Source organism: Topomyia yanbarensis, chromosome 3 (assembly GCF_030247195.1).
Source record: "Topomyia yanbarensis strain Yona2022 chromosome 3, ASM3024719v1, whole genome shotgun sequence".
Lineage (NCBI taxonomy): Eukaryota > Metazoa > Arthropoda > Insecta > Diptera > Culicidae > Topomyia > Topomyia yanbarensis.
The window spans coordinates 201,960,939-201,986,750 of NC_080672.1; the positions used below are offsets into that span (position 1 = coordinate 201,960,939).

A 25,812-nucleotide genomic window follows, 5' to 3' on the forward strand; every position below is an offset into this window, starting at 1 on the left:
AGAACTCTGAATTTGGATATTATGGATCAGGGTTGTTATCTAATCATGACATGTTTCCTGAACACCAACATGCGATTGTAGGGGTACGAAAACGAAAATTCGAGCGAAAGAAAAGAATTAGTAAATTAAAACCGGGCAGGAAAAAAACAGTGAAAAATTTTCAATTTTCTCACATCAAATGGATAATGCTAATTCTCGTTAATTTTCAGACAAAACATGACTCCGATGATCGATTATCCGATGTTGATTGGGAAGAACAACTTGCCGCTTTGAGAAATGAAAATGACGATGACCTAGACTCAAAACCATCTAGTCCAACCGGAACAAAATTAAAGCGAGGGCGAAGGACCGTAGGCAAAACACCCGAAATGATGGCAGCGAGGAGGCGGAAACTTTGGCAATTGATGGCAAAAAAGGAACTTGGTAAGGTACAGAGAGCTAAGTCGAACAATCACAAAGATATGGTTACCAATTGCCGGCGAGTGGCTTCCCTCTGTATGAAAGTATCGCGGCAAAAAGCGATGCAATCGCAAAAGCTCATGAAAGAGACTATTTGGAGAGCCAAACGGTTGACTCGAGAAATGCAAGGCTACTGGAAACGGTATGATCGTGTGGAAAGAGAAACTAGAAAACGCATGGAGAGAGAGGCCGAAGAACAAAGAAAAATTGACGTTGAAATGGTTGAAGCAAAGAGACAACAACGAAAGTTAAATTTCTTGATAACCCAGACGGAACTATACGCGCATTTCATGTCCAAAAAGTTAGGGAATGTTTCAAAGGAGGAACAATTGAAAATTTTATCACAATTAGATGAGGAGTGTAATCCTAGACTTGCGTCGATTGATAACTATGACAGCGGTTTGATGAAGCAACAAGCGCGTAAGAATGCAATGGATGCATTCAACAGTGATCGTGCACGGAAACAAATGTTTGATAATGCTGTGCAACAGCACATACCAACAAACCAAAGAGTGGATGCTTCTGGGCATATTATTGATTTGCCACAACCAACCATTTTTCGTGGATGCTTGAAGGGATATCAATTGAAAGGAATGACTTGGTTAGCAAATTTATACGATCAAGGCATAAGTGGTATTTTAGCAGATGAAATGGGTTTAGGAAAAACGGTACAATCAATAGCGTTTCTGTGTCATATTGCTGAGAGCTACGGTGTGTGGGGTCCTTTTCTGATTATTTCGCCAGCTTCAACTTTGCACAACTGGCAGCAAGAAATGGAGCGCTTCGTGCCAGATTTCAATGTTGTACCCTATTGGGGTTCGCCAAATGAACGAAAAATTCTACGCCAATTTTGGGAACAAAAAGATCTTCACACAAAGGGGGCTAGTTTCCATGTGGTGATTACCAGCTACCAACTTGTGGTTTCCGATTACAAATACTTCAATCGAATTAAGTGGCAATATATGGTGCTTGACGAGGCACAAGCTATCAAAAGCTCAAGTTCAGTGCGTTGGAAGCTGTTGCTAGGATTTAACTGCCGAAATCGATTGCTTCTTAGTGGCACTCCGATTCAAAATAGTATGGCCGAGTTGTGGGCTTTGCTACACTTCATTATGCCAACTTTGTTCGATTCACACGAAGAATTTAACGAATGGTTTTCCAAAGACATTGAAAGTCATGCCGAAAATAAGACCGGCATTGATGAAAGTAAGTGGATTGTGGCATGATTCCCATTCATAAAATAAACGTTTTTTTTTAGAGCAAATTTCGCGACTTCACATGATTCTTAAACCTTTTATGCTCCGACGCATTAAGAAAGATGTCGAAAATGAATTATCAGACAAAATCGAAATTATGGTATATTGCCCATTGACGACACGCCAGAAGCTGTTGTACGTTGCGTTGAAGAAAAAAATCCGAATTGAAGATCTGCTTCACTTGACAGGTCATGGGTCAGGCGACGGGCATTCGTTCGATAAAAACTTCACATCAAATTTAATGAACCTTGTGATGCAGTTTCGCAAAGTCTGCAACCACCCGGAATTGTTTGAGCGACGTGATGCGAAGAGTCCGTTTTTCTGTAATACATTCGACTATCGAATTGCAAGACTAATTTTCAATGAGGCTTTCCTTGGGAAACAAATTCCTAGCATGCGTCACATAGTGCACAATCGGTTTAACATTTTCAAGTGCGAAAACGTGCACAGATCAGTAATTGAAAATAATGATGGATCTAGAATGGACTATGTGAGTTTTCAGCATGGGAGTACGTCGAACACGTTCTCCTTCACCCGGCTGTGCAGTATATCTCCTATCGACATGGAAAAGTTAGCTTTGGGTGGCCTTATTCATTTGTAAGTATTATAAAGGGTCCTAGAAGAACTAAACTAGGGAGGTCTAGGTAGTATGTAAAATTGAGACGTTAACATAACATAACCGCAATGAAGTAGAATACACATAGAATTATTTATATTAACATGTATATTAGGGTGGGGCATTGTTATATGGAAAAACGTAATCATAGCCACATCAACCGAGCACAGCACTTTTTTGGTACCTTTTGGGGTCCCAAACAACTGTGCAAAATTTGGGGTCGATTGGTGTTGACCCGGCGTGGCGCATTGCGTTTGAAATTTGTATGGAGATTAGTATGGGAAAACCTACATTTTTGCATTTTTAATTCTACAGACTACAATTCTTCTTGTAGTATGTCAACAAATAGATAGAAGTATAGTCCAGGATATGCTAAACAACTTTGCCGAAGGATGTATGGTGTTAGAATGTCTCTAAGCCAAGTTATAGCTGTTCAAAATTCGATACATCGAATTAAATGCCAAAAATCATTTTTATTGCCAACACTGCGGGTGTACCAATGGAATTTCATATAGAATTCCAAAATAACATTATTTATTTTAGATTTACCACATTGGTATGTTTGGATGAATTATTCAAAAGCCTTAGCTTAATTTCATGAGCGTAGGTAGTTAAGCAATAGGGCGTAGTGAGGGGTGATGGGGGGGGGGGGGGGGCTTTAATATGTAGAAATTCGAACTGAAATGTTGTCGAGTTGGAATGTTCAGATGAATTATTTCAAAACATTTACACATTGTCCTACGCATAATAGTAACGATGGAATAAAACATACTGTTTCCATTTGCCTTGACTTTTATCAATAGAAGTTATGTTACAGACTGAATCAAATGATGTCGAGTTGATATATGGGGCATTCCACGCAAAATTTGCCACCAAATTTTTTTTTGCCCAGATCAATTTTTTATCGGTTTAGTAGTCAAAAATATTCGACACGTATTTTTTTATTTCAACATAGTAGGCGAGACTTTCGAGATTTTTTGTGTTGAATTTCACCATTTGAAAAAAAAACCTACTTTTTTCAATCGCTCGTACTGTCAAAAGTAAAGAAGATACCAAAAAGTGCCCAAAACATGTGCGCCTTTTTCATAGCTTTCGGATGAAGTATATTAATACTTACTCAACGTATTGGTTTCATGGAAAATATTGAAAAGTTTAAAACAAATCGATTTTTTCAAACTTGGACATGATTTTTTTCTTTTTTTTATTGTATGAAATAGTAAAAATCATTTTTCTTGTTGCCATAAAAATTTAGGAGTGGGCAATTAAATACTTACGGAGATATTAATTTTTCAAAAAAAAAACGTACCGCCACACGCTTCGCTCGTAGTGAGACTATGAAGTTTTACACACCAGCGCGTTGTGTAAAACACACTTGCAATTAACTTCATTATTTATTAGAAATAAATAAAAATAAACAATAATAATTGTTCAACGGACTGACTTGATTTTTTATGAGGATGCATAATATGTGTAGCCAGTCGATGAACCACGGAAAACTGAATAAAAAAATTCTCTCATTATTTGTAAGAAAAGTGAGTGAATTTTACATAAAAATATCAGATTTTTCGGATTTAATAAGGTTATTCCATATTCCAAAATTCAAATCATTTTAAAAAAATTTAAAAGTAAATAATAGTCCAAATTTTAAAAATCTCATTGAATTGTCTGTTTCAGTCAATTTTATCAAGAGTTGGCTCAGTACAATATATAACCCCTTCAGGAAAATTCAGTTTTCCCACCATAATTTAGATATTTTATTAACAGAGCATTAACAATAATTCGTTGGTATGTCTATTTTATGGGTCATTTTTCGCTTTCCCATTGATTTGGTTTGAGATTTCTAGCACTGATGTTGTCCTATGCCTATGCTGAGTCCTGCCACTATCCCATGTAGTATGTGTTATCAAAAACATCGCGAAGCATCAAGTTCTAAATGTTTTCAAACGATATAATATCCGAAGAGAGTGATAAGAGTTATAAGAAATGTCTCATCACACTGTTAGGTGGATTAGAAACGTTTTTGTGTTGAATTCCACCATTTGAAAAAAACCTACTTTTTTCAATTGCTCGTACTGTCAAAAGTAAAGAAGATACCAAAAAGTGCCCAACACATGAAATGTGCGCCTTTTTCATAGCTTTCGGATGAAGTATATTAATACTTACTCAACGTATTGGTTTCATGGAAAATATTGAAAAGTTTAAAACAAATCGATTTTTTCAAACTTGGACATGATTTTTTTCTTTTTTTTATTGTATGAAATGGGAAAATCATTTTTCTTGTTGCCATAAAAATTTAGGAGTGGGCAATTAAATACTTGCGGAGATATTAATTTTTCAATCGCGCCTTGCGCGCGAAAAACGTACCGCCACACGCTTCGCTCGTAGTGAGACTATGAAGTTTTACACACCAGCGCGTTGTGTAAAACACACTTGCAATTAACTTCATTATTTATTAGAAATAAATAAAAATAAACAATAATAATTATTCAACGGACTGACTTGATTTTTTATGAGGATGCATAATATGTGTAGCCAGTCGATGAACCACGGAAAACTGAATAAAAAAATTCTCTCATTACTTTTAAGAAAAGTGAGTGAATTTTACATAAAAATATCAGATTTTTCTGATTTAATAAGGTTATTCCATATTCCAAAATTCAAATCATTTTAAAATTTTTTTTGTTTATCGAGTAAATAATAGTCCAAATTTTAAAAATCTCATTGAATTGCCTGTTTCAGTCAATTTTATCAAGAGTTATCATATTCGCCGTGGCGCTCCTCGACGTGGAAATGGTTGGACGTCTACTCTTGGAACGCTTGTGTGATTCTGTGTGACTGCAATTTTTTCTCGTACATAATGAATGTGTAAATAAACCTTAACATTACAAAAGAGGTCCATTGTTGCCTTACCTTCAAAATCGTAAACCAAAATCACTTTCGGTTTAAACACGATGCCCCCCTAAAGGAAAACATACACAGCTAATGCGTTATGTTTGTTTTAGATTATTATTGTTTTATACTCAATTTTGTAGTTGATTTTATAATATAAAACGATTGGGAATATCGTTGCATGAGATAATTTTTTTTTACCCTCGGCATGATACTGTACCTTGATGTGGTCCGGGGGCTTTTCCACCAAAGCAGTATTACAGTGATTATATCACAGAAACTTGGGATACGAATATTTTCTTTTTAGTTAAGCTACATACATTGTGATCAATTTTAGTACTTAACTTGGCGACCTTTATTATCCACTGCCATGGTCAAATAATATACAATGTGGGTTTAGGGCCCAATTCTCTCTGCAAGCAAATTTCTTATTCTCTCATATACACTATCAATCTCATTCCAAACGTACAAACGTGGCCTACACGATAACACAAACCTGGTCACAAATACGAACGCCCGCGTTCTCGCCAATATTCAAAAATCCCGATTGATTAGGTGAACGTTGGAACCTAAGAACCTAAGCTCGCGTAATCATGAATCGGTCACGTCCGGAAGTCTCCGCCCTTGATCCTAGCAGCCCAAATTCGTGCCTTTAGTTGGACCAATAGAAATAAAAACTAGATGAGACGTCCACGCGAGGTCATTGAAGAATACGCGAACATGCGAATGGCCACACGCTTACAAAAACAATGTGTCCACGCGAAGTTACATACTAGCACACGCGACAAAAACGTCCACATACAAACGCTCTCCTTCGCGATCATCCACGCACGACCACACTCACGATCTCGTAAAAAGTATAACACCCCGGTGACTAAGTGAATGGTTTAGCACTTATAAATTAACAATCCCGGTCTCGAGAGTGAACCTCCAAATACCCGTGTTCGCGCGATCATGAATCGGTTTCGTCCGGAATCCCCTATTCTAGGCCCTAGTAGCATAAGTCTAATGCCGTCAGGTGGACCAATCAAAAATATAATGCTCATATTCACTAAACTACATAAAAATCGAATGTATACACACAAAGTCACATACACGCGACAAACAAATATAAAAATGCTTGAGTCCTTCGCGAACATCCACGCAACTTATACTCGCGCTCTTCCAGACATTATAACATCTCGGTGATAATATGAACGTCTCAGCACTTGTAATCACTCAAATGCAGTCTTAAGCGTGAACCTACAGTCCCCCGCTCTCGCGCATTCATGAGTCGTTCACGTCCTGAAGTCTCTATCCTCGATTCCAGAAGTCTAGGTCCACGCCTTAATTGAATCAATTAATTCTACAGCTCCAGTAGGACAACTCTCGAAAAAAAATCGAAATATTATTAATACTCAATAACAATACTAACTCTTCTCTTTATTTTATTTTTATTTATTTTCGGTCTCATGCGTTATATTCTTGTGATGACCTTTTCGAGCTCATACATCCAAGAAGAGCAACATTGCTGCCAACAATGATTCTTCTCTGCCATCAGACGTCGCCAGGTTTTAGAACAACGGAGATGTATTCTCATACTCGATGGAATCAGATAAGTAGGAACGATCAACAAACTGCAAGTAGTATATAGCATGTTTCTTGTTTTGACGTATAAATTATTATTCGCATTAAAATATTATTTACAGGCTCCACACATATCTCAACATACACAAATACACAAATGCTTGACAGGTGACTAGGCCAAGTGCATTCACTCGTAGGATCTATCATTTCGATTATCACCTCGATTCTACGAAACCAGTGCACAAGTAAACTGACATAAGCTAGTCTCATCTGGTGAATGCATGTAACCTGGAAACCCTAGACACGACAGGACGAGACGGACAGACTGGACTCGACGAGGCCTAGTTCAGAGTTTTTGGGCATTCTGCAATGCACGGTTAGTGACCTAAAAAAGAAACATTCGGCATGTTATTTTTCCTTTTATTACTATATCTTAAGTTAGGTTCATACTCATACTCACTAACACAATCAATTGCATATTCTCCCATATACACTCACATCCAAAGCGCACAAACGCCCTTAACTTTCGCGATAACACAAACCTGGTCAAAAACGCGAATTTACATTACAATTTCAATCATCCATACTCACCTACGCTCGCAATTTCACCAACATTAAAACACCCCCTTACTTAAGTGAACTTTTCAGCACCTATAACTTTACAACCGCGGTCTCAAGCATTAACCCACCACTCGCGCGATCATGGACCAGCTACGTTCGGAATTCTCTATTCTCGACTCATGCCTTCAGTTGGACCAATCAAGAATGATGCAATGAATGATGCATATTCACCAAACAACACGTTCTTCTACCATACACTAAAATTAATTATCATATTCACGGTCCGCGCGCGATCGTTCAAGAATACACGTGAATATGCGAATGGCCACACGAATCTAAAATCGAATTTATGCACGCAAAGTTAGAGACACGCTAGCATTCAAATGCTCTTTGGCGCTCACACTATTACACAATTAGTAAACAATTAGTGGCGATCACACTATTACACAATTAGTAAACGCCCACGCTAACCCAGACAGATATGCACTCCTGGACTCGAACGCTAAAAACCACACCTTCCACGCATACACCACCCAGGACTGAACATTAGATTCATACATACAAAGCAACAAGTAATAATTACAGGTATTCGTCTGGCAACCGGGGGAAGTACATCTCAAACGCAGAACTTATCATTTCAATGATGGCCTTGAATCTGCGTTGCCTGTGTTCAAGGCACCATAGCTTTGTCCGTCAGGTCAAGGATGTATGAAACCCGCTAGCCACCACCCTCGGCCCTAGCTGCCCATAAAGGGATAAAAAAAAAAAAAAAAAAATTTGTAGTTGATTTTATAATATAAAACGATTGGGAATATCGTTGCATGAGATAATTTTTAAAATGATTAAAATATGATATTTGTATTCTGGCGATAAATGATTGCTGAAGAGAGATTCTTGCAGCTCTGCAAAAATGTCGAACGAATGCTTTTTAAGTTTCTGGCGCTTTTTAAATCTTGTTTTCAGTTTAGTTACCTATCGTTTCTACGTCGTACTCTTAATTCCATTTTTTTTGAAAACCTTGAATGTTTGCATTCATCAGCATCAAAAACAATATAAATGAATTACGAAAAATGTTAAATGACATGTAAATATGAAACATCACACAACCACACGACACGAAACGAACTACGCAACCCTGTTCAACATAAAAAACTTGAAAATGAATTACACTCACACACTTGTACACACGAACTGACAGCACATCTCGCACACTGATCTTAAACAATAACAAAACATAAAAATTTGACGAAACGATGTAGGTTTTTTTACTGGCCTTCTGCTGATTTTTCCTACCATTAAAACAGATCACAATCACAGCTTACAGTGTTCGGTTGCCTTTTTTATCTCTCCACGAGTGCAGTGAAAGAAAGTGCCCTGCTTGCTGATTTATTCGGTCATTTGATCACCATTTCTGCATGGAACTGCTGCTATTACGACGGATTATTGCCACTGACCTTCACAGCTCACCGCTAGGGACCCTACTTGGGACACGGACAACGCTACTACGAGCGTACATGGTCCTTCGAACCGGAGTACAGAAACGGAAAGCTGTTGCTGGAGGAATTTCGAATCCATCTTGCAGTTTTTGTGAAGGACATCGGACGGCATTTTTGATCGTGAGTAGCAGTTTTCGCCATCGCGGATTTTGTTGTCTTCGAACATCGTTGGATTGCGGAAGGCATTTCGATCATCTAGCGCATCTTTAGCGTACTGAGTGTTGGCTGGGAGAACGTAAGCGAAAGGTCACGTAAGCGGTTTTCGATATTTTGAATAACCCAAGTGCATATATACACGCGATTTAACCCTTGCATGCCAAAGCGCGCTTAAAACATCGGCCATCTAGAAAAGTTAGTGCATCTGCCATCGCGATTAGTCGGGTGAAATTAATGTGCTGATTTGGTGATTCTCGCAGTTTGTTTTATTGTTATTTTTTGCACCCCTCCCAAGTCACGATGGGGAAGGAGTGTGAATTCAAAAAACAATTCGCGATTTACAGGCAATCGCGTGATTTTCTTGCAAGACTTCGTGCTTTTAAGGATACATTCGATCCTGAAACACAAGTTGAGCAGGCACTAGCTAGAATTGAGGCATTAGATGGTACGTATGAGCGGTTTCGCGAGTGCTCTTGTATATTGGAGGAACTTGCGGATGGAAAACCCATGGACGGTTTGAATATTGAGGAAGATATGGCGGCCTTTGAAGATGACTATTTCATGGTCAAGGCATTTCTTGCTTCTGTATTCACTAAGCATACTGTCCAATCCGTTCAGCAACCGCAACTACAGTCAACCCGCGCGTTCAAGTTGCCGGAAATCAAGCTTCCTGAGTTTAACGGGAACATCTTAGAATGGGTTTCCTTCTACGACACATTCGAATCGTTGGTGCATAATAATCGGGAACTATCGGATGTGCAGAAATTTTATTATTTAAAATCAACGTTGCGCGGTGAACCATTGAAGCTAGTGGAAAAAATCTAGGTGACTGGTGATAATTATTCGGTGGCGTTGAAGGTGATTACTGATCGATATCAGAATACGAACATTCTAATCCGGAATCACATCGAGGCACTTTTCAAGGTGGATAAAGTGAAGAAGGAATGTCCCAGAGCACTGACGAGTCTGGTAGGAGAGTTCGAGAACAATTTGGAGATTTTGGAGAAATTAGGCGAAGAGGTGAAGGGTTGGAGTTCAGTGCTCGTGTATATATGGTTACGTCTATACTGGACCAGGCCACGTTTCGGGAGTGGCAGAGGGTTGCTGAAAAATACGATGAGCTGATAGAGTTTCTTCGGGACTATATAATGGAGCTTGAGGTTCTGCATATTGATTGGGCTACACTAGATAGCAGAATGCTTCCTCAAACTTCCACGCCTGCGACCACCTCAAGCCCCAAGGAGTTGTGCCCAGTTTGTGGTAAGGCCCACCGACTTTACTATTGCGATCAATTCAAACACCTTCCGCTAGCCCAACGATTATCGATTGTATCCAATGCAGGACTCTGTGTCAACTGCCTTTTCGGGAAGCACTCGTTTGCCAGTTGCAAATACGGAGCATGTAGAGAATGCGACGCGAAACATCATACACTGCTGCATAATTCGGCTACAGATATGCCATCATCTTCCAGTACTGGACCTGTAACTTCAAACGTCGTCGCTTATTGTAGTTCACAATCCGAAAGCCATTCGTCCATAATCTCTCAGTCGCTCCCGGGTCCCACAGCTAACATACACTCGGTAACATCTCGATTCGATCATTCCATCGCAAGTCAAGTCTCCCTAGCTACTGCTATCGTCAAGGTCTTCGGTTCCAAGGGAAATTCGTTCCTGGCTCGTGTTTTGCTTGACAGCGCTTCGCAACCGAATCTCATGACCGAAAGATTTCGTCGACTTCTGAATGCACGCAAGACACCAGACAACACAGAGATTGCTGGTATTGGAGGCGATGTTGTTGCTGTAGCAAGTTGTTCTACAGTTGCTATTGTTGCATCTCGATTCATTCGAACTTCCGTGTTCCGCTTGAGTTCATTGTAATGGAGAAGGTGGCCAACGATTTGCCGACGTGGACTGTTGATTCCAGCGATTGGATAATTCCAGAAAATATTCGTCTAGCCGATCCTTCCTTCGTTACGAAGGGTCCAATCGATATTGTTATTGGTGCCTATGTGTTTTTGAGCTCATTCGAAACGGGCACGTGAAGATCGCTGACAACAAGCCGCTACTGCAGAATTCGGTCTTTGGCTGGCTGGTATCTGGCCTACATCTTGGTGGTAATACTGGAGTACAAACTCGATCCCATTGCCACCTGTCTACCTACCGAGATCTAGAGTCCAATCGATATTGTTATTGGTACCTATGTGTTTTTTGAGCTCATTCGAAACGGGCACGTGAAGATCGCTGACGACAAGCCGCTACTGCAGAATTCGGTCTTTGGCTGGCTGATATCTGGCCTACATCTTGGTGGTAATACTGGAGTACAAACTCGATCCCATTGCCACCTGTCTACCTACCGAGATCTAGAGCAACGCGTTAGCCGATTCTGTCGAAACATGCCAGTTGAATTCCATTTGGTCCGCTAAAGAAACGCTATGTGAGCAAAAATTTATATCCAACCGGACGCTATGTCGTTTCACTACCCAAGAAAACTGAGCTCGTCGGTCAACTAGGGCATTCGTTATCTATTGCCACACGTCGGTTTTACTGTCTCGAACGGCGTTTCGATCACAACCCGGACCTTCGAAGCCAATATTCGCAATTCATGGCCGAGTATCTGGCGTTGGGCCACATGAAGCCGGTGGATCCAGTCGTCAATAATCCGGGACAACATTACTACCTGCCGCATCAAGCTGTTTTCAAACCAGACAGTGCGACCACGAAGCTACGAGTGGTTTTTGACGGTTCCTGCAAAACCACTTCGGGTTTCAGTCTCAATGATTTGTTACTGAAAGGTACCCACAGTTCAAGACGATATGATTTTCACAATTCTTCGCTTCCGTGCAAAAGCTGTAGTAGTAACAGCTGACATAGCGAAGATGTATCGCCAGGTCTGGGTAGCAGAAGAAGACCAACCACTGCAGAGAATCTTATGGCGGAACTCACCTTCGGAACCGCTTCGTACATACGAACTCACTACCATCACATACGGTACAACGACCGCTTCGTATCTAGCGACACGCTGTCTACAACAATTAACAAACGACGAAGCAGTTAATTTCCCGCATGCTGCTCACGTAATCAAGAAAGGATTCTACGTTGATGATTTGCTGTTTGGGTTCGATTCACTGGAGGAAGCAACAGCAACATCTAATGAAACGTCGCATATGTTGGCGTCAGCAGGTTTCGTTCTTCGTAAATGGTCTTCGAATCACCCAGAGATCCTCGCACAATTTCCCGATGACTATCGGGAGAAGTCAGCGATCTTAGAATTAGGTCTCTCTGCGCCAGTAAAGGCACTCGGCTTACTGTGGAAGCCAGAATCCGACGAGTTTCTCTTCAAGATTCCGGAGTGGCCTGAGCGACCAACATCGACCAAACGAATTATTCTATCACACATGTGCAGCTTATTCGATCAGCTGGGACTCATAGGTCCAGTAGTAGTTCTCGCTAGGCTGCTTATCCAGACACTTTGGGATCGTAACATTAGATGGGATGATCTGATACCACACGATCTTCACGATAAATGGACCGAGATTGCTTGTCAGCTTCTCCTTCTCAAAGATCTCACGATTCCTCGTTTTGTACTCACTAATAATGTTGCATCCCTTCAATTACATGGTTTCGCTGACGCATCGCAGCGTGCCTATGGCGCTTGCATCTACTTCAGATCTGTTTCCAGCTCTGGTACTATAACGTCGCGCTTGATGGCTGCTGTCTCGAATTGCCCCCTTGGAAAAACGTCGGCCCACGCTTGCGCGATTAGAGTTATGCGCAGCGCTGCTTCTGGCGAATCTGCAGAGAAAGGTCGTAGACTATCTGGAGGTTCATTGTCCGATCTACCTATGGTCTGATTCTACGATCCTGCTACAGGAAGAGAATCAACCAACCACGAGATGGCCCATTGGTCGGGTTGTGAACACGGTAGTTGGTGATGACAAGTGTGTTCGAGTTGCAGATGTGCTGATGGGGGACAATAAAATTTATCGCCGCACAATTCGCAAAATGTGCCCGCTCCCACAATGCGACCTTCAGTCCCCTACAGACACAAAGGTCGAGTGCCAGCCTCCCGCTCCCGAGTGCACTCAACACCTTGCTCCCACTATCACTCACACACCCACTACTACTGGGCACCCCGATCCAGATGCTTTACAACAGACAACAGCTGATAGCATCGTGGCGGCAGCGACATCGGCGGGAACGTGTGGTGTTAGTGGAACATCCAAATGATCGACTGGTCCCTGGCGGCAGTCGCAACGCTGGGAACGCGCGGCGAGTACCCGACTGATAACCCTCTGTGGCAGTCATGGGGGAAAGACTGGGCGGCGAGCAGTGTTCCAGTTGAAATCGACATTTCAAGGGGGGCGGCATGTTCCGTCCGCATCGTCACCAACATATCAACCCAGCGCGAGTCATCAGCATCAAAAACAATATAAATAAATTACGAAAAATGACATGTAAATATGAAACATCACACAACCGCACGACACGAAACGAACTACGCAACCCTGTTCAACATAAAAAACTTGAAAATGAATTACACTCACACACTTGTACACACAAACTGACAGCACACCTCGCACACTGATCATAAACAATAACAAAACATAAAAATTTGACGAAACGAAGTAGGTTTTTTTACTGGCCTTCTGCTGGTTTTTCCTACCATTAAAACAGATCACAATCACAGCTTACAGTGTTCGGTGGCATTTTTTTTCTCTCCACGAGTGTAGTGAAAGAAAGTGCCCTGCTTACTGATTTATTCGGTCATTTGATCACCATTTCTGCCTGGAACTGCTGCTATTACGACGGATTATTGCCACTGACCTTCACAGCTCACCGCTAGGGACCCTACTTGGGACACGGACAACGCTACTACGAGCGTACAAATTCTTTACGAAGTAGATGCACTGAACAGCCTTTAAGCGACTCGGTAGAACACCGAACAATGGCCAAATGAAGATCCTGAACGATATTTCCACCAAGTAAACAAGACAAAAAAGTTTACTGTGCGACGATGTATAGCAAACAGAATCACTTAATGCATTTGAACAAGCATATTTTTTTCGAGAGTTGTCCTACTGGAGCTGTAGAGCTAGGTTCTCGGAAGGGCTCCCCGTCAGAATCACATACTACGATTTGCAGACGAGACAGGCAATGTCGCCTACTAAAACACTGCATTAGGCCAATTGTAGCGGGCCGTGATTCTGAATGTGATATTCATTGTACGGTTCAGGTATGTGCGGGCGTAGGGACTCGCGATCGCGTGTATCATCGCGAAGAGCTCGAGCATCCATCATGTAGATGCCGGGGATGATCGCGATGGGCTCAAGCATTTGTATATAAACGTGTTTGTCACGTGTATTTGACTTCGCGTGTATAACCTCGATTTTATAATGACGTAGTGTATATTTTTGATTGATCGCGCGCGGACCGTGAATCTGAAGCTTAATTTTTAGTGTATGGTACAGATGGTAGTCCGTTTCCCCATATCACTTGAGTTCCAGATCATGTCACCATGACACGTGTTGTTCAGTGAATATGAGCGTCACTTTTTTGATTGGTTCAACTAAAGACATTAGTCAGGACTGCTATGACCGAGGTAAGACTTCCGGACAAGACCGTTTCATGATCGCGCGAGTGGTGGGTTAATGTTTGAGACCGCTTTTGGAAGTTTAATGATGCCACGTTTACTTAACTACCGGTGTGTTTTCATGTAGGCGAAATCGCGGGCGTAAGTATATGTTGATTATTGCAATTGCATGGTCGCGTTTGTGTTATCGCGAAGGCCACGAGCGTTTGTACCTATATGAGTATAGATAGCGTATAGTAGAGATATACTAATAAAAGGAATCATAACATGCCGAAAAAAGAAAAAAAGATGCAAAGAGCTTGACTAGAAGTGTAAAATTTTTTTTATTCAATTCGTTTATTTGAAAACGCACGTTGCGTTAGCTTAAAGGTGCCAATTTTGTTTTGTTTTACATTTTAAATTGCTTAAAACTAGGGGATTACATTTGATTTTGCCTTTCTCATATAGAAAGGTCATGCAATCACTCTGAAAAACGTCAACCTAATCCCGGTCCGGAGGGCCGAGTGTCATATCCCATTCGACTCAGTTCGTCGAGATCGGAAAAAGTCTGTATGTGTGTGTGTATGTATGTATGTGTGCGTGTTTTTTTTTGCAATGGAGAAGACCTTTATGTCCTAGCCCAGTACACGTGCTATTGCTAGGGTCCAATCTACCGCACGGGGTGCACTGGGGGCGTGTCGGACTCGAATGGTGACCAGCCATTAATACCGACTAAACTCCATTGGGCTCCGCCATCATTCCTCCCAGGAACTACCTCTCGGTATTACTTCTGGGGGGATGGCTGTACTAAATGTACTCATTCACTCTCACTCACGCGTTAATACATCCTGTATGAGGCTTACTTGGGTGCTCTCTCAATCGCACTTTGATTCACTCTCAAACACTCCCACATGAGGCTGACTTTTGTGCTCACCTTTTACGTTCCATGCGAGGCTGACTTGTGTGCTCACCTTACTCATTCCTTGCTAGGCTTACTTTTGTGCTCGCCCTACCCATACCATGTGAGGCTGACTTGGGTGCTCACCTTATCACCTGATTCACTCTCAATCGTGCCACTCTATTGTACCTTTGTCACTCCCCCTGGCATCCCATGTGGGACATTTTTCTTAGGCCCCACTTCTGACATACCATGCGAGGCTGACTTGTGTGCTCACCTTTTTCATTCCTTGCTAGGCTGACTTTTGTGCTAGCCTCTACCAACCTGTGAGGCTGACGTTTATACTCACCCTTAACATGCAGTGTGAGACTGACTTGGATGCTCACCCTTTCACTCCTCTGCCACGCCATGAGGCATCGATAGCTTAGTTCCAACATACTACGCTACGACCCTCCCGTCTTGGCATGAGGCAGTCCACTTATACGCCTATACACTCACTCTTCTGTCTTGCTTCGGGGTGGCTGGGTTTACCCCTTACTCGGCATGAACAGACCATTCACTCTCTTATTTTGCGCTTGGTCTTTTTCGCTCCAGCTAACCAATCACTAGTTAGCCGTGCCCGTCGTCTGTTGCTCGGTTCGCCAGATTACCTGTAGCCTACTGGCAATCTGGATGGTAGCAGCCGAGACTGCGTTCCACTTCTCCACCGATTGACACATCCGCTGAATAAGGGTATCAGGGGTTGTGTCCCAGCCACAGACGTCAAGCATTGCTCTTCTTTCGACGTCGAACCGATGACATACGAACAGTATGTGTTCGGCAGTTTCATCTACACCTGGGCAGTCCGGGCAGACTGGGACCTCCGCGTGCCCGAACCTGTGGAGGTACTGACGGAAACAGCCATGGCCTGACAGAAATTGTGTCAGGTGGAAGTGAACTTCCCCATGGGGTCTTCCCACCCAGCTCGATATACTAGGTATCAGCCGGTGAGACCACCTACCTTTCGAGGAGTTGTCCCACTCACGCTGCCATCTGGCGACCGAGGTCGCCCTGGTGCGCTCGCGGGCTCCCCTATTTCCACGTAGCTCAAAGCACTCCTCATCTTCCCGAATGACCAGCCCGACTGGCATCATGCTCGCTATCACGCAGGATGCATCGTGTGATACCGTGCGGTAGGCAGATATCACTCTGAGGCACATCACGCGGTAGGTGCTCTCCAGTTTCTGTAGGTAACTGGTTACCCTCAGTGCTCTTGACCATGACGGGCCGCCGTACCTGAGGATAGATACGGCAACGCCTGCCAGTAACCTACGTCTACTGGCGCACACCTTTGAGCTGTTGGACATCATTCTCGATAGTGCCGCAACAGCAGTCGACGCTCTCTTGCACGTATAGTCGACATGACTGCCGAAGGTCAGCTTGTCGTCTATAATGACTCCGAGAGACTTCAGACTTCGCTGTAAAGTGATCGCGACTTCTCCCACATGGATAACTGCATGTTGTGCCGACTTGCGGTTGCTGACGATAACTACCTCCGACTTATGATGAGCGAGCTCCAGGCCTCTCGCGCTCATCCATTCCTCCACCGTGTTCTGCGGTTAGTTCTACCTCAGGAATTGACTCCCCGTAGACCTCCAAGGTTACGTCGTCGGCAAAGCCGACGATCTTGACCCCAGGAGGGAACTTCAGTCTCAGAACCCCGTCATACATGAGGTTCCATAGCACCGGGCCTAGGATCGAGCCCTGCGGGACTCCGGCGGTAATCGGAACCCTTTTCTGACCGGCATCGGTCTCGTATAGCAGTACGCGGTTTTGGAAGTAACTTTCCAGGATCCGGTACAGACCCACCGGTAGGCTAAGCCGGTGTAACGAGAGCGCGATGGCATCCCAGCTTGTGCTGTTGAATGCGTTCTTCACGTCAAGTGTCACTAACGCACAGTATCGAATACCTCGCCTTTTTCGTTGGATCGCTATCTCGGCAGTATTTATCACTGAGTTGAGAGCGTCCACTGTGGACTTACCCTTCCGAAAGCCAAACTGGTTGCTTGACAGACCGTCCGTACCTTCCGCGTACGGGGTGAGCCTGTTGAGGATGATCCTCTCAAGCAGTTTTCCAGTCGTGTCTATCAGACAGATTGGTCTGTACGCCGATGGGTCGCCTGGCGGCTTCCCGGGCTTCGGCAACAGCACCAGTTTCTGCCTTTTCCATCTATCGGGGAAACGGCCCTCGTCAAGGCATCTCTGCATAGCTAGCCTGAACATGTTCGGGTTCGCTATGATCGCTGCCTTGAGAGCGTTGTTTGGAACTCCATCCGGCCCTGGAGCTTTGTTCATTGCTAGAAATTTAGCCACTGCGAGTAGTTCTTCATTCGTCACTGGAGCCACCATTTCGACCGTGCCCGCACTGTCTCGTAGTGCAGGTGGCCAGGGGCTTGTGGCTCGAGACGGGAAGAGTACTTCGATAATCGTTGCCAAATGGTCCGGAGACCGTTCTGGGGGTGAGGAGCCCCCTTTGGTCTTGGCCATCACAATCCGGTAGGCGTCACCCCACGGATTCGTGTTGGCACTCTCACACAGGTTGTCGAAACGCGCTCTCTTGCTGCTTTTAATGGCCTTGTTAAGGGCTAATTTCGCAGCTCTAAACACTTCACGGCGGTTCTCTCTTGCATCCTCGGTGCGAGCTCTTTGCATCCTACGTCTAGCTCTGAGGCAGGCTGACCGTAGAGCTGCAATCTCGGCACTCCACCAGTATACCGGGCATCTACCGTTTCTTGGCAGTGTTTTTCTCGGCATAGTAGCGTCGCACGCGCGTGATAGAACAGCTACCAGCGCATCCCCGCTTAGACTGTCGGTGTTGGCCTCCAGTCCCAGGGCCGCGGTGAAAGCTTCGCTGTCGAAGTGATTGGACTTCCACCCGCGTACCTGACAGGGATCTCCCGCCCTCGGATGCTGCACAGCATAGTTGATCTTAAAGCGGATTGCTAAATGATCGCTATGGGTGTAGCCTTCGTCTACCCTCCATTCCATGCCTGGAGCCAGACTCGGGCTGGCAAATGTTAGGTCAATCCACGCCTCCACTCCGTTTCTACGGAATGTACTAGCGGAGCCATCATTAGCTAGCACAGTATCGAGTTTCGCAAGCGCTTCCATTAGCGCTTGACCCCTGCCATTTGTACAGCGGCTGCCCCACTCCACTGCCCAAGCGTTAAAGTCTCCCGCTATTACTACCGGTTTCCGGCCCACTAGGTCCGACGAGAGCCTGTCGATCATCTGGTAGAACTGTTCTATTGGCCACCTTGGTGGGGCGTAGCAGCTACAATAGAACACACCATTGATCTTGGCAATCGCCACACCCTCGGCGGAGGGGTGTATTACCTCTTGAACCGGGAACCGTCCCGTTGTACAGATTGCCACCATTCCAGACCCGTCCGACACCCAATTGCCGTTGCCGGCAGGGATGCTGTACGGGTCTGATAAGAGGGTGACATCTGTCCTCGACTCCGAGACCGACTGCCACAGCAGCTGTTGGGCTGCTGCACAATGGTTAAGATTTAGCTGTGTGACGTTCACGGCTTCTTCTTATTTAACTCACCGAAGGGACACGAAGGTCCGCCCATAGCATGTTTATGGGCTTGCTTCTTAGCGGTGCAGATAAGGCACTTGTATGCCTTAGTGCACCCCCGCTCTTTATGTCCCTCCTCGCCGCAGCGACGACATAGTTTGCTCCTATCTATGCCTTTGCATTCGTATGCTTTGTGGCCGGATTCAAGGCACCGATAGCACCTATCCACTGAAGGCGGCTGGGGTATACTAATAGGGCATACCGACCAGCCGATCTTCAGCTTCCCTTTCTCGGTTACCTTTTTGGCATCCGCCTTCAGTAGCCTGAGGTAGGCTACTTGGGTGCCAGAGGGTCCATCTCTCAATCGCACAGAGGCCCGCCCGATTGTGACGTCGCAATGCTCCTTGACGGCTGCGACGACGTCTTCTGCGGTCGTGAACTCGTCCAAGTGCTTGCACTGGAGAGTTGTTTCCGCACCTAGCGACCTGATTTGGGCGCCCTCACCAAGGACCTCTTGGGCCAAGGCCTTGTATACTGCACTTGATTGTGCGCCTCGCTTCAGCACCAGAAGCATCTCTCCCGTGTTGGTGCGTCTTACGCTACGCACATCCTGCCCAAGGGCCGAGAGGCTTTCGGCCGCCTTCATCGCTTTAAGGACATCGGCGTATTTGTCCTTGTCGGTTTTTAACCACAAGGCTTCGCCTCTGTCCTTGGCCTTCTTCGCAGGCCGCGGTACCTCCGGTTTCGGTGCCGGCTTTTTCTTGGTGACCAGCGTCCAGGGGTTTGAGCCCCCCTGCCCCGGTCGTGCCGGGTTGCTGGTACCATCGCTCTCCACAGCGAGGTCACTCTCGCCTTCGCTTACCTCGCCCAAACGGCGTTTGACCTTGACGGTTGCACGCCGAGTGGGGTCGGTTTTGGCACCCTCGCCTGGCGACTTCCTAGGGCGCTTCGCGTTCGATGCCGTCTTGCGATTGCCCTTTCCTTTTCCCTTCGAGGGGAACTCGGTCGCCGCTCCGATCGACGTGGCTGCTTCATAGAAGGTAAAGACCACTGTCTGTGAACCTCTATCGACCTTCTCTCTTTCCTCCCTATTGGAGGCCACTGTCTGGGTCTCTCTGTCGGGCCTCTCCCGACATTCCACCCTCTTAGCATAGGCCTGCTGTTCCTGTCTTGCGACACGAACAGCTTTCCGGAGCTCCAGGAGGCTCAACTTCAACTCCTTGGCTATATTCTGCTTTGCGCTAGCGAAGTCGATTATTGAATCGAGTTGCTTCGCTACTTTGCGCATCGCAGATATTGGCCCCTCCGGTGCATTGGTAGGGCTATTGCCTACCGCTGCTGGGGGGTCACTGGTGCTTTCAGATGCAGCACTCATCGCTCTACTACTCTCCCCACGGGGGGGAGACCTCGCCAAACCACCTCTAGCGAAGGGGTTTGGCACCTCCGACTGTTTGTTGTTTTTATTTTTGTTCTCCATGTAAGTACCCACGAGTCGCGCGAGAATAAATGTCCGCCACGCCAGAGCTCCGCATTAACGTGTTAAGGGACGCTTACTGTGGGGGTTGCCCAGGTACCCCACAGGCTCCGTTAACGATCGAGCATCTTTTTCACCCCCTCGATCACTCATCCCTCGGCACGGGTCGCTTCACGCCTTGGAATTGGGGTTATGCCCTACCTTGCTTTACGTGGTGATTCCGGCCCAGATCATCACAACCATCCTCCTTTACCAGGGCTTTGGACCTGTAGCTCTGGTTCTCAATAGTTCCATGTACGTATGTTATTACAGACATGCTACTATTGAGATCCGTCATTCGCTAGCGGAGTTATGTGTGTGTGGATGTGTGTGTGTATGTGTGTATATGTATGTGCGTATGTGTCACTCATTTTTCTCAGAGATGGCTGGACCGATTTGCCCAAACTTAGTCTCAAATGAAAGCTGCAACCTTCCCATCGGGTGCTATTGAATTTTGGATCGATCGGAATTCTGGTTCCGGAATTACGGGTTTCAGAGTGCGGCCACACAGATATTTCTCATATAAACTATAGGAAAAATTAAAAATAGAATTTTTATTTTTGATGCTAAATGTGTTCAAGGTGCATGAAACGTCGAGATTTGATGCAAACTCGAAAAAAAAATTTGAAGACGATTCACTTTTTTGGATTTTGGCACATTTTTGCCTTTCTCATATAGAAAGGATATGCAATCACTCTGAAAAACGTCAACCTAATCCCGGTCCGGAGGGCCGAGTGTCATATCCCATTCGACTCAGTTCGTCGAGATCGGAAAAAGTCTGTATGTGTGTGTATGTGTGTATGTATGTGTGTGTATGTATGTTTTACGAAACGATACGATTTACACCATAGTTAGTGATCACGTTCAAATTATATCTTCATATAAACTTGCAGTAAAAAGAGAACCCGTTAATTTGACTAAATCAATAATCAATCATGAAAAACTCAATAACGACTTCCAAAATTTCATAGAAAACATCGAGTTGATTGATGATGTAGATGTATGTCTTACAAATATCATCACAACCTACAATTCTTTACTTGCGGAAAACACTAGAACGGTCTCCAAAACTTTTAAATGTAAAGGCGTTTTTTGCCCCTGGATCAATTTCGATTTGTGGACACTGATTAGAATCAAAAGTAATTATCTGAAACGAGTAAAAAATAACCCCAATGATGAAAACCTCAAAGCTCTTCTGCAACACATAACTAAAAAAGTTAATGTAATGAAAAAGCATTGCAAAAAGGCCTACTTTGAAAACCTTCTATCCAACACAACTCATTCAAAACTTTGGAAGAATATTAATACCATTTTTGGTCGTTCAAAGTCGGATGTTCCCATCAGCCTAATTTGCAACGATATCAGAGTCACTGAGACTAAAGAAGTATGTAATGTTTTCAACGAGTATTTCTCTAGCATTGGCAAAAATTTGGCTGACAATATTCCCACGAGTCCCAACACAAATCCTATTACAAATATACAACACGTCCAAGAAACAATCTTCTTGCGTCCTGCAACCATAAACGAAGTGATACTTTTGATTAAAGACCTCGAAAAAAATAACAGTTGTGGTCCTGATAAGATCCCCGCTAGTCTTCTTAAGAGTAACTGTACCGCTTTTGCAAACATCCTAACCAAAGCTTTTAATTTAATAATTCAAACCGGCAGGTACCCAGACTGTTTAAAAATAGCCCGAGTAATTCCAATTTTCAAAGCTGGTGATCCAAACCAACCTTGCAACTATAGACCAATTTCAACATTGTGCGTTTTCAATAAAATTCTTGAGAAATTGCTCATCACTCGACTACTCGAGTTTTTGAACAAACACAACATAATTTACAACTACCAGTATGGGTTCAGGCAGGGCTGCAGCACTTTAATTGCAATGACCGAACTAATTGACTCCATCATTAGTCAAATTGATAGCAAAAGAATTGTTGGTGCCCTTTTTCTGGACCTAAAAAAAGCATTCGATACTCTGGATCACTCAATCCTGCTTAAGAAGTTAGAATGCTATGGTATCAGGGGAGTAGCAAATCATATTATTCGTAGCTATCTGTCGTATAGGAACCAATTCGTATCTATTGGAGACTCGTGTAGCTCTTATAGACCAATAGAAATAGGAGTGCCCCAAGGCAGTAATATTGGGCCACTGTTATTTTTATTGTATATCAATGACCTAGGTGGACTCGGGTTAAAAGGGACTCCTCGTCTTTTCGCGGATGACACAGTGTTGTTCTACCCGAACAACAACTGCCTGGATATTGTACGCGACATTGAATCGGATTTAAAAACACTAACGACGTATTTCAACGAAAACCTTCTTTCCTTGAACCTATCAAAAACTAAATATATGCTGTTTCGTTCATCTAGAAGAGCTATAGGCGTGCATCCAGACCCAAGAATGGGACAGTCTGTAATTCAGGAAACTAACTGCTTCAAATATTTAGGACTTCACTTAGACCCCACACTCTCCTGGATTGAGCATATCACATCTATAGAGAGAAAAGTTGCATCGTTATGTGGGGCTATGCGTAAAGTATGCTCTTTTGTTCCCCAGCATGTACTTCTAAAATTTTATTATGCGCACATCCACTCATTGCTGAACTACCTTGTATCTGTGTGGGGCCGTGCCAGTATCTCGAATCTGAAAAAGCTACAAACGCTTCAAAACAGATGTCTTAAAATTATTTATAAAAAACCATTTATGTACCCTACTATTTTGTTATACAATAATAATGCCCATAACATTTTACCTTTGCTTGGGGTGACTAACTACCAAACAATAATATACATCCACAATGCTTTGCATAATACTATTGCTCATAACAATCTAGAATTTACAACAGGCATTCGAGCTCACAGCACTAGACAAGCCAATCATTTATTATACTCCAGAGTATCCACGAACCTTGGTCAAAGACGCATTTCTTTCATCGGACCTAAGTTATTCAACCAGCTTCCTACTGATTTAAAGCAAATAACATGTCGCACTCGTTTCCAAGCAAAATTGAAACTAATTTTAAAAAATAAAATAGGAGAATTTTTAATTTAAACTTCGTTCACCACCAATCGAGCTTATTCCTTTAGCTATAATTGGTTAACAATTTTTTAATAAAAACAATTGATAAATGCATTTTTTATAGCAATTAGTAATAAATAAATTTAAATTATTATGAGCTTCCTGCAAAGCTACGATGGGACCCTTAAAAGGATTCTTTTCCGCTGGGTACTCGCCGTAGCTTCTTGTCAAATTTTGTGTTTTGTCGGTCTCGTAATGTTTTTTTTTGTTCTCAGCGTTTCCGCGATTCGTAACTTTGTTTTGTTGTGCTGACCTTTTTTTTTGTACGCTGAGAACTAATGTGTCCACTACCAGGGGGCTCCGTTTGTGAGCTTTTTGGTGTGGGGGTAAGAGGCGGGCTATAAAAAAAAAAAAAATGTGTATGTGTGTGTATGTATGTGCGTATGTGCCAAATTATGTCACTCATTTTTCTCAGAGATGGCTGGACCGATTTGCCCAAACCTAGTCTCAAATGAAAGCTGCAACCTTCCCATCGGCTGCTATTGAACTTTGGATCGATCGGAATTCTGGTTCCGGAATTACGGGTTTCAGAGTGCGGTCAAACAGATATTTCTCATATAAACTATAGGAAAAATTAAAAATAGAATTTTTATTTTTGATGCTAAATGTGTTCAAGGTGCATGAAACGTCGAGATTTGATGCAAACTCGAAAAAAAAATTTGACGACGATTCACTTTTTTGGATTTTGCACATTTTTGCCTTTCTCATATAGAAAGGTTATGCAATCACTCTGAAAAAACGTCTACCCAATCCCGGTCCGGAGGGCCGAGTGTCATATCCCATTCGACTCAGTTCGTCGAGATCGGAAAAAGTCTGTATGTGTGTGTATTTTTTTTTACAATGGAGAAGACCTTTACGTCCTAGCCCAGTACACGTGCTATTGGTAGGGTCCAATCTACCACACGGGGTGCACTGGGGGCGTGTCGGGCTCGAATGGTGACCAGCCATTAATACCGACTAAACTCCATTGGGCTCCGCCATCATTCCTCCCAGGAACTACCTCTCGGTATTACTTCTGGGGGGATGGCTGTACTAAATGTACTCATTCACTCTCACTCACGCGTTCATACATCCTGTATGAGGCTTACTTGGGTGCTCTCTCAATCGCACTTTGATTCACTCTCAAACACTCCCACATGAGGCTGACTTTTGTGCTCACCTTTTTCGTTCCTTGCGAGGCTGACTTGTGTGCTCACCTTACTCATTCTTTGCTAGGCTTACTTTTGTGCTCGCCCACCCATACCATGTGAGGCTGACTTGGGTGCTCACCCTATCACCTGATTCACTCTCAATCGTGCCACTCTATTGTACCTTTGTCACTCCCCCTGGCATCCCATGTGGGACATTTTTCTTAGGCCCCACTTCTGACATACCATGCGAGGCTGACTTGTGTGCTCACCTTTTTCATTCCTTGCTAGGCTGACTTTTGTGCTAGCCTCTACCATACCATGTGAGGCTGACTTTTGTGTTCACCCTTAACATGCCGTGTGAGACTGACTTGGATGCTCACCCTTTCACTCCTCTGCCACGCCATGAGCCATCGATAGCTTAGTTCCAACATACTACGCTACGACCCTCCCGTCTTGGCATGAGGCAGTCCACTTATACGCCTATACACTCACTCTTCTGTCTTGCTTCGGGGTGGCTGGGTTTACCCCTTACGCGGTTGCCATTCGCTGCGCCAACCTGCCTCGGCATGAACAGACCATTCACTCTCTTATTTTGCGCTTGGCCTTTTTCGCTCCAGCTAACCAATCACTAGTTAGCCGTGCCCGTCGTCTGTTGCTCGGTTCGCCAGATTACCTGTAGCCTACTGGCAATCTGGATGGTAGCAGCCGAGACTGCGTTCCACTTCTCCACCGATTGACACATCCGCTGAATAAGGGTATCAGGGGTTGTGTCCCAGCCACAGACGTCAAGCATTGCTCTTCTTTCGACGTCGAACCGATGACATACGAACAGTATGTGTTCGGCAGTTTCGTCTACACCTGGGCAGTCCGGGCAGACTAGGACCTCCGCGTGCCCGAACCTGTGGAGGTACTGTCGGAAACAGCCATGGCCTGACAGGAATTGTGTCAGGTGGAAGTGAACTTCCCCATGGGGTCTTCCCACCCAGCTCGATATGCTAGGTATCAGCCGGTGGGTCCACCTACCTTTCGAGGAGTTGTCCCACTCACGCTGCCATCTGGC

At 44.1% G+C, this 25,812-nt stretch overlaps 1 protein-coding gene across 5 annotated transcripts in view; it reads left to right on the forward strand.

The window, feature by feature from the left end:
* The window catches only part of LOC131692272 (chromatin-remodeling ATPase INO80), a 1,041,557-nt gene that overhangs the window by 894 nt on the left and 1,014,851 nt on the right, over nt 1-25,812 (forward strand). For 4 of the 5 annotated variants that reach the window (XR_009305948.1, XM_058979226.1, XM_058979227.1 and 1 more), the window contains 2 exons: nt 3-1,665; nt 1,718-2,312. Coding sequence is in view for 4 of the 5 variants with exons in the window: in XM_058979226.1 (XP_058835209.1) it covers nt 3-1,665; nt 1,718-2,312 (2,258 nt within the window). In the remaining variant the exon portion in view is untranslated. The remainder of the gene's footprint in view (nt 1-2; nt 1,666-1,717; nt 2,313-25,812) is intronic. The other variant, XM_058979229.1, reaches the window with a different exon arrangement.